Source organism: Carlito syrichta, unplaced genomic scaffold (genome assembly GCF_000164805.1).
Source record: "Carlito syrichta isolate Samal-C Ts95f unplaced genomic scaffold, Tarsius_syrichta-2.0.1 Scaffold314075, whole genome shotgun sequence".
NCBI lineage: Eukaryota > Metazoa > Chordata > Mammalia > Primates > Tarsiidae > Carlito > Carlito syrichta.
Genome location: NW_007258171.1, coordinates 97050 through 106885, shown reverse-complemented (window position 1 = coordinate 106885; position 9836 = coordinate 97050). Strand labels below are relative to the sequence as shown.

Here is a 9836-nt window from a genome sequence, read left to right as displayed (position 1 = left end):
AAGCTGAGGACTCACTTCCTCCCAAGGCCAGCGTCAGGGCCTGAGACCATTCGTAAGCTGCGACTGACCTGAGTCCAAGTGGCCCACAGTGGGGAGCCCTCAGCAGTCTCGAAACACCCCTGGAATTAGATCGGGGGAAACTGACAATCAGTTAGTGAAGAAACAACAGCTGCGGGCCCCCTGTGTGCATGTCTGGAATAGGGGCTAGCCCAGCCCTGGAAGTGAGAGACAAGGACTACCTTGGTCGAGTGGCTGGGTCTTTTGTTGTCCAGGCCGGGGGGACACCCCCTTGGACGCTGAGGTAGGCACCAGGGGCCGGACAGCCCCATATGGCCCTGTAGACACCACATCTATGCATGGTGCTGGTAGGGTGTGCCCCTGGGACAGGCAGGGGGGTGCGAAGGGGTCGTAGGCTGGCAAACACTCTCCACACTGGCTGACAGGGTCACCAAGTAGGGCTGTAGAGTCAGATGGGGCACCCACCCCCATACAGCATCCCTGACCCTGAGAGGGTTGGTGCTTTGCCGCTAACTAGAGATGACCTGTTTATTGATTTATTCATTTATGTCAGAGTCACTCCATCACCCAAACTGGAGTGCAGTGACACGCTCATGGCCACCCCAGCGTCGACTTGCTGAGCTCTGGTGACCCTCTCGCCTCAGTCTTCCAAGTAGCTGGAACTACAGGTGCACGCTACCACGCCCGGCTGTTTTCATTTACTGTAGAGACGAAGTCTCTCCAAGTTGCCTGGGCTGATCTCGAACCCCTGAGCTCAGGCAATCCTCTCGCCTCGACCTCCCAAAGTGCTGGGATGACAGGCTGAACCACCGCGCCCTGCTGGACCATCTGTTTGAAGGCCCCTCCCTCTTGGAGCAGCTGACGGAGAGCACAGAGAATAAGGGGCTTTGTGTTGGGGGGGGCACTAGCCTTCTCCATCTCGTGGCTTTACCTCCCACCTGTCCACTCAGCCTTGGCCACAGGCGTGCATTCCTGGCCCTTGGAGAGTCAGTCCAGCTCAAACGGGATCCCCGAGGAGCCGGATCTGCAGACCCAAGCGCCCCGTGATGAGCGCCCAGGAGGAGGGACTGCGAGTACTCGCGGGGCTCCCTGGCCGTGGAGGATGTGGACAAGCGGCACCCGCGAGGGAGCCCCACTGCCGCCCTCCCCTCCCAGGACACCACGAACAGCCCCAGCCCCCTCTCCGCTCCCTCCCCCGCGACGGGTTTCCGGCTCCTGGTTCGAGTCCGGCTCCCAAGACCCCCGGCCCCTAGGCCAGGCGTCCTCAGACAGCCAGGGGCGGGGGCCGCGGAGGGACGGTGGGGCAGCCTCGGGTGGTGGGACGGGAGAGGTCCAGCGGGAGAGGCGCCCCTTCTCGAGGACCCGGGCCGCGACAAGCTGAGCGCGCAAAGCCGCGGGACCGGGGTGGGGGAGGAGCAGCGCGGGGCAGGCGCATGCACGCGGCGACGTGGGTCCTGCGGAGAGCGGCAGTGACCCGGGCCCGTTTGGCCAGCCCGGGCCTGCAGCGTGGACGTAACTGTGAGGCGGCTGCGGCTAGGGGCAGAGAGCGCCGAACTGGCTATCCCAGCCCGAGATCCGCGTCGGGTGGGTCGTGAGGCCTGCGGCGGAGCGAAACAGCCCACGCGGGCCCGACTTTTGCCCTTTTCAGACACGGCGGCGTTGGCTTCACGGATACCTCTGCGCCTGTGCTTGTGCCCAAAGCCCAGGCAAGGGAACGTCAGCCAGACACACCTGTGGGGCCGCTTCTGCAAGTGCTCATGCGTCCAGGCTGCACCCGTTCCGTCTAGGCCAGGGGGGAGCTTTTACGTCTCTGCTCTGGATTGGTCCGGAGGCGCACGGCGTCTTTTCGTGCACGCGTCGTCGCCGTTGACCCGGAAGTTTTCGTCCCATTTAAAAGCGTCGGACCGTTGCGCGCGGTCTCTTCCTGTCTGAACCAGGGCAGCGCGTGGTCTGCGCCGAGCGAAAAAAGCGCTCCCGCTAGCGCGGAGGTGAGGCTGCCGCAGGGGGCGGGGGTCCGAGGGATTGCCTAGGACCTTCCGGAAAGTCGTGGCGAGCCCCGGGGCCCTGGCCTTCCTTCGTAGGGCCTCGCTTTTTTCTCCGGAGAAAAGAGAGGAAACGGGCGCGTGGAAAGTCACTCGTGGCTTCCTGCTGGCGGCCCGCCGCCTCCGGGGCTTTGCGCACAGCGGGCTGGGGATGGTGGCTGGGGGATGGCGGTATGGACCGTGCAATTGTTCGTTGAAGTGGGACCTTCTTGACCACGCCACCAAGTTTTTGCCCTTGATGCGTTTCCTCCTGCGTAGCAGCTTCTAGAGCCGCTTTCTCAGTGTCGGACAAAACTCGAAACCTTTGAGTCCATCGTGTCCCGAGATTTCTGGTGTAGCCTTTGGTGATAACGTTCCCACTTAACAGAAAAGGAAACTGAGTACAGAGCACAGCGTTGAGTCTTCCGGGGTCACAGCGTACGGGATGGCATGGCCAGAACCTGAAATCCAGCAGTTGCAGTGGCGGGGCGTTTGCCGTCATCTCTTGCGCCTTTATGTCTCGGTCCCTCGCAGCAGCTGCTGGCCAGTGACTGCCAGGTCTTGGGCCTGGGGATTCAGGATGAAAGACAGACGCTCCTTGCTAGCAGCTGAATGGTTTTTTTAGGGCTAAAAAGGATCTTCTTAGCGCTCATAACTTGCTCGTCCGCCCCAGAATGGGGGCTGCCTCGGAGTGTTGGGGATGGGTGTGTCTGTGATGTACACTTGGTGGCTCTGACAATGCTTTCCCGTGCCCACCTTGTCCCCAGGATGACCGAGTGGGAGACAGCCGCGCCAGCAGTGGCAGAGACCCCTGACATCAAGCTCTTTGGGAAGTGGAGCACCGATGATGTGCAGATCAATGACATTTCCCTGCAGGTGAGGGGACCTGGTGGTAGAACTTCCTGGCTGGGTGTTGAGACGGTGTCGATTCTTCCAGGAGGGGACATGGTGGACTTAATTGCTCTCCCACTATGTCAGAAGTCGTCACAGAGGAGGGATCCCTAGGCAACCACATTTACCGCATCCATGCATTCTCATGTCCTGCCCAAGGGTTGCTGCAGCTTTTGGAGTATCACTCCCGTATAGTGTTTTGTTGTAGCTGTGGTAAAGTATACATAATATAACATTCACTATTTTAAGAGTTCAGTGGTATCCTTTTACGTGTGAATATCCAATTATCCAGCGTCACCTCTTGAGATTATTCTTTCCTCTACTGAATAGTCTTGGCACACTTGTCAAAAATCAGTTTGCTGCAGATGTATGGGTTTGTTTCTGGACTCTCAGTTATATTCCAGTGGCCTGTGCCTATCCTTTTCTTCTTAGTACCACAGTTTCGATTACTCTAGCTTTGTGTTAAGTTTTGCAGTTGGGAAACATGCTTCTCCTGCCATGTTCTTACTCCCATAGTGTTTTACACATAGCTTTTTTACTCTTTCTACCAAGACATCATCCTAAATTTCATGGGCCCTTCCTTTTTTAAAAAAAACAACTAGGAATTATATTTTGTGCCAGGTGCAGTGACTCACACCTGTAATCCTAGTACTTTGGGAGACTAAGGTAAGAGGTTTGTTTGAGCCCCACAGTTCAAGACCAACCTGGGCAACTTGGCGAGATCTCATTTCTACAGTAAATTTTAAAAATTAGCCAGGCGTGGTGGCGCACTCCTGTGGTCCAGCTACTTGGAAGGCTAAGGCAGAAGGGTCAGCTGAGCCCAGCGAGGTTCTAGTGGCCATGAACATGCCACTACACTCCAGCCTGGGCAACAGAGTGAGACCCTGACTCAAAGGGGGGGGATTGTATTTTGTGACTATATTGGTATAAAGGTGATTATAATTTGAATTGTACTATATTCATTTTCCCTTTCTTTGTTTTAAAAGGAATTAAAATGTTTTTTCTGCCTCTAAAAATATCGTGGGACCTGGTCACTATGCCTAATGGGTAATTTATTCCTGTTTTTGTTTTGTTTTTTTGGATTCAGAGTCTCACTCTGTCACCCAAGCTGGAGTGCAGTGGCACTCTGACGGCCACCACAGCCTCGACCTGCTGGGCTCAGGCAATCCTTCTGCCTCAGCCTTTCTTCTTTTTTTTTTTTTTTTTGAGTTGGAGTCTCACTCTGTCACCCAGACTGAAGTACAGTGGCACATTCCCAGTCATCACAGCCTCACCCTACTGGGCTCCGGTGATCCTTCCACCTCAGCCTTCCAAATAGCCAGAACTACAGGCACGCACTACCACGCCTGCCTAATTTTTAATTTATTGTAGAGACGAGGACTTGCCAAGTTGCCCAGACAGGTCTCGAACCCGCAGGCTCAGGCAATCCACTCGCCTCGGCCTCCCAAACTGCCGGGATTACAGGCTGAGCCACGGAGCCCGGCCCAAAGTCCCTTTCAAATATAGCTCCCGATTGTACCCCCATCATGTGTATTCAAGGTTACCATTTTGGCATTTTTTTCCTAGACTTCTTGTGGAGGTATATGTATGCATAGGAAGACTTGTTAAATTTTTATTTTATTTTTTGTGTTGCAGCCTGTTGCACGGGCTGGAGTGCAGTGTCACACTCCCAGCCACTCTAGTGTCAGCCTGCTGGGCTCTGGCGATCCTTCCGCCTCAGTCTTCCAAGTAGCCGGAACTACAGGTGCACACTACCGTGCCCAGCTAACTTTTATTTGTTGTAGAGACGCAGGCTCAGGCAATTCACTCGCCTCAGCCTCCCAAAGTGCTGGGATTACAGGCTGAGCCACGAAAATCGGCCTTATGATTACTTTAAAACTGGCTCTCAGTCTAGGGTGGTTTTCCACTTAGGGGATACTTAGCAATATCTAGATGCATATTTCGGTGTCAAAATGGAGGGTGACTTGGTGAAGTCGCTTGTGCAGGTTTTATTTTCTTGTGGTGGGTGGTGCTTGTGTCTAAGTTTCCTGGGGAGACCAACCAGGGTCTCGCGTGACTGGGAGACTAGCCCGAGCGAGTGCCCAGTTCCTCTTCTGGTTCCTGGCCAAGAGCCATCCTACTCCTGACCATTTTACCTCATCCCCCACCATGATGTTCCAGGATTACATCGCAGTGAAGGAGAAGTATGCCAAGTACCTGCCTCATAGTGCAGGGCGCTATGCTGCCAAGCGGTTCCGCAAAGCCCAGTGCCCCATCGTGGAGCGCCTCACTAACTCCATGATGATGCATGGCCGCAACAATGGCAAGAAGCTCATGACTGTGCGCATCGTCAAGCATGCCTTCGAGATCATCCACCTGCTCACAGGCGAGGTAGGGCTCTGTGACCCAGGCTTAGCCCCTGTATCCTGTGGTTGCCCTTGTTTTGGGGGTGAGAATGAGAGGGATGCACGGGGCTGGATGTCAAGCTCGTGGCCCCCTTTTTTCTAGAACCCTCTGCAGGTCCTAGTGAACGCCATCATCAACAGTGGCCCCCGGGAGGACTCAACACGCATTGGGCGAGCTGGGACAGTGAGACGACAGGCTGTGGACGTATCCCCACTGCGCCGTGTGAATCAGGTGGGCCTAGGGGGTTGTGCATGTGGCAGGGTGGACACAGTCACCAGGAGTGGGTGGAGTTCTGCCCAGGACAGGAAGCCTTTTTCCTGTCTGCATATTTTACCTGGAGCCTCATTTCCTCCAGGAAATCTTCCTGGAATCCTACCCTGTATGGGGCAGATCCAGGCCCTGGGCCCTCTTCTAGACCACGTTTGACTGATGTCTAGTTTAATTTGGGTGTATATTTTTGCACACCATGTGTGTGTTAATATACTTTTTTTCTTGAACTGTTTGATAACAGGTTAGAGAGAGCCTGACAATTTTCCCCTGGACACAGCAGGTGTTTTAGTAACAAGGACGATCTATCCTTATCACCCCTAGGGATTCTAAAAGCAGTAGATTATCAAATCAGGTCATTGTTCCATTTATGCATCTGCCCCACCATAGTCTTTATAGCTTACTCATTGTCAAGGGTTCAGGTCAAGAGCATATGTTGCATTTTGCTGTCAAGGAGGGTCTCTGCTGTGATTGTTCTCTCCCCTTAAGGGACACTCAGCAATGTCTGAGTACATTTTTAGGTCTCTAAACTGAGGGAGTGCTACTAGCATGCTGCTAAACAACCTACAGTGTGCTGGATAGCCGTTCCAAACAGAATAATCTGGTCTAAAATGACCATGGTGCAGTGAGGAGTACTGTTTTATTTATCTACTTTTTTTCATTTGCAAATATGATTAATAACAGCATTTTTTTATATTAAAGGAAATGCCAATAGTCCAATGCCCAACAACAGTTTATGTTTAACACTTGGTACCCCTTGGTGCACATATGAATAAAGAAAACAGGCTGTTGAGCTCACTGGCTTTAAATGAAGGTATTACAGGTATATGGGTATGATTAACTATAGCATTTTATGACTAAATAAGGAAAAGATCACTGGATGAAAAGGATAGTAAAGATTAATTTTCCAATCTCTCTCCCCCTTTTCCTGCTCTAGCAAAACCCTAAAAGACAGGTTAAATTTGGATCCTCCCCCAACTGAGCAGACTTCTCACTGCTCACTGATAGGATGGTCTCTGTTAGATCAAAATGATAACTCTTTGCACCAGGCAGTTACAACACATTGCACCACTAGCCCTGCTGGTTCAGAGGAAACAGCCTTTGACCTGTGGTTCAACAGTCTTTATCCTAATCTGTTTCCAGCTTCAGGAGCCCAACCCATGCCTTTGGTTACCTGAAACTTTTTAAACAGCACCAGCACTTATAGCTGGTTTGAACCTTATGTGCCATCACCCACTAGATTCCAAATCTGTTATTAAACTACTTTTCAATTAAAAAAAAAAAGAAGAAGAAACAGAATAAAGCCACCCTAGAATGTTCTTAGCGTCTCCATTCAGCTTTTGACCAACATGAAATTATAAATAATAGATACCAGCTTTCCCCCCAAGTCTGAAGCTAAACCAGCAGCTTCTGGGGCTCAGTCTGTAGTGTTCAGAAAGACATACTGCCCAAAGGGCCAGGCCAGTGACTAGTTCCAGTGACCTCTGCAAATGAGGCCTTGCCAGTCACCTGCAGACAGACCCACAATATCCAACACCAGTCCTTGGGCCTTCCCTCCCTGAGTTCATGAGCAGGAAGCATGTGAGGGGAGCAGCCTGTATTTCTGTTGGAGGATGGCTGTAGTACTTTCCAGGCCACAGACTGAATGAATGATAACAAGCTTTCCGGGCACAGATGCATCAGCCACAGCGACACCCAGGGCTTTGGCCATCCCGTTTGGTCCCCCATCAATGACCAAGGACAAGTGAGGCCAGAGGTCTTAGAACTCCTCAACATTGAGAGAACTGCCCTGGAAGCTGAGGTTGGCACTAGTGGAGCAAGAGGTCCCCCAAACATCGGGGCTAAATCTTACATAGAGGCATGATCTGGTATCCAGATGCCTACAAGGAGAGTAAAGGGGTTCAGGTCCTTGCTGAGGTCCTCCAAGCGTTCCATCACCAGGATCACGGGTCGTGGCAACAGGCCTTTTAGGAGCTCCTTGGGTACTCACACATGGTTGTACCTGTAGGTGTTGGCCACACAGCTCGGGCACATGGCCAGTGGCTTGGCCTTGCTGCAGCCCTTGAGGTAGTACACAGCGTGCAGCTCGGCCACGTTGGCCTGCAGTGCTTTGGTCCAGCCAGTGCGCTTGGGGCTTACAGCCTGCAAGGCCCAGCTTCCCAGGAGCTGCAACAGCCAGGACCCTGGCACCGCTGGAGCAGGGCTTGGTGGCAGAGGAGGCAGCCCTCTGGAACACTTTTTAAAAATTGGAATCTGAATCAATCTCTCTCTCTCTCTCTCTCTCTCTCTCTCTCGCCATTTGGTTTTGTGGCCCTCTTATCTGGTCTGAGATCTGGTGCAGTGCCACCTCTGCTTAACATTGGTCTCAGTGGGAGATGGACTCGGGATCGTTGAGGATCACACTCTGAACTTAGCCTGACCCATTTGCTCTCTAGGCCATATGGCTGCTGTGCACAGGTGCCCGTGAGGCTGCCTTCCGGAATATCAAGACCATTGCTGAGTGCTTGGCAGATGAGCTCATTAATGCCGCCAAGGTGGGTGAGGAGGACACTTGGGAAAGGGGTTCAAATTTTGTGGGGGTTCTCCAAAATTCAGAGCTAACCATCTGCCTCCTTGCAGGGCTCCTCCAACTCCTATGCCATCAAGAAGAAAGACGAGCTGGAGCGTGTGGCCAAGTCCAACCGCTGATTTCCCATTCACTGCCCAATAAACCTGTCTGCCTTTTGGAGGCAGCTCCACCTACCTGTGCCACTTTCTTTCTTGGGAAGGTGCTAAGGGGGGCAGGATAGCCCTGGTTGCCTTTGGAGCTGTCATGTTCCTGGCATGTCTGGCCTGTGGGGACCTGGAAGCACTGCTGACCCAACTGTGGGCTAGCAGGTGGAGTACAGGGTACAGGCAGGCCATGTGGAATGTCCCAGCAGGTGTTGGAAATGAGACAGGCAGGGTTGTCCATAACTTTGAGGGCCTGGTGCATTACATGTGTTGCTTTGGTCTGGTGGAAGGGCTTGGGTGTATGAGGCTGGGTGGTGGTAAGACCATCCCGGGAGACATTACCTAGAAGCAGCCTCATGGAGAGGCAATAAAGGCCTGATTCCTGGGCTACAGCCACTGGACCTGTACACTGGCAGGTCAGTCCAGCTGTCTACCCCTTGAACTGCAGAACCACCCTCCAATTGTGGACAGACTCCAGGCTGCCTGCCAAGCCCTGGACACCCTGCTGCCCTGACCTCACAGGTTCCCCCTCTACCAGTGGCACATGCACAGTAACCAGGCTGCTGGGCATGAGTTCAGGACCACAAGCTAATGACACTGGTGGAGGATTCATTGGGTTTTGAAGGGTGGGGTGGACCTAATCCTGCCCACCCTGTGCCATCACGTTCCTACCGCCCCCAGCATCCGGCCAGCGTCAAGCTTGGCGTTCATCCCAATGGGGCTGGCCCCGGGTGGCGGGGCAGGCAGTCGGACGGGTCCAGCAGGTACCTGGAACTTGGAGAGGCGGCCCCAGGTAAGGCACCCTACCCCAGGGAGGGATGCTTATGTACTCACCCTTAGGTAGGCTGGAGACAGGTCAGAACAGGCAGAGGACACGACGCTGGCCAGGGGGAGGAGGCATAAGCTGGTAAGGATCATAGACCGGCTAGGGTCTGTCCTTAAGCTGGGGACATTATAGTCCTGTTTGCTCGCTTGGCTGCTGAGTGCTTTTCCTTTGGCTTTGGTGCTCTGATCCCTACCAGTCCTCCCTTATCTCTGCTGCGGGTTGGGTCCTCCCATGTCGCCTGGGGTACTCCCCACTTCTGAATACAGCGCCTGCCTTGGTCGCCCCAGCTTGTCCCTAGGGCATCCCCAGGTTTCCAGCTGAGGATCTGCAGTCCCTCCAGGGCTGTCCGTGTCTCCACTTCCCGCCTCTGTCCTCGCCATCTCTGCTCCTCGGAGCTAGCTACCCCTCGCCTGGGCGACACTGCGACGCTGCGGTATTCTGGGCAGCCTTCTCCAAAGTCAGCCTCTGGTCCTCCCTGGAGTTCCCGCTGACGCCCTCAGATACCTCCTCGGCGCTTCTGCCGCCTCGGTCCCTACCTAACTGCTTCTCTGCGCAGGTCCGCCGGCATGCCCTGCCCTCGGCCGCCCTGGCTGCGCCGGCCCCGGGCCCCTCAGGGCTCTGGCCCCAGCTCGCCAGGCTCGCTCTCTGCGCCGCGCTCCCCGGGCAGAGGGGACGACGAGGACGAGGAGGAGGAAGAAGGGGGCGGCAGCACGGCC

At 54.2% G+C, this 9836-nt stretch overlaps 1 protein-coding gene and 1 pseudogene across 2 annotated transcripts; one reads left to right on the top strand and one right to left on the bottom strand.

The window, feature by feature from the left end:
- Positions 1–1924: 1924 nt before the first annotated feature.
- On the top strand, positions 1925–8324 carry RPS5 (ribosomal protein S5). 2 transcript variants are annotated; one of them, XM_008070954.2, is made up of 6 exons: positions 1925–2006; positions 2807–2915; positions 5091–5300; positions 5418–5546; positions 8018–8116; positions 8202–8324. In XM_008070954.2, exons 2-6 carry the CDS (start codon positions 2808–2810, stop codon positions 8268–8270), a joined length of 615 nt encoding a protein of 204 aa, XP_008069145.1. In that variant the 5' UTR covers positions 1925–2006; position 2807; the 3' UTR covers positions 8271–8324. The 2 variants fall into 2 exon arrangements, with proteins under 2 accessions (XP_008069145.1, XP_021574694.1); XM_021719019.1 differs by lacking the exons at positions 1925–2006; positions 8018–8116; positions 8202–8324 and having other exon boundaries at positions 2797–2915; positions 5418–5819.
- Positions 7127–8006, bottom strand: LOC103273517 (annotated as a pseudogene).
- Positions 8325–9836: the final 1512 nt, after the last annotated feature.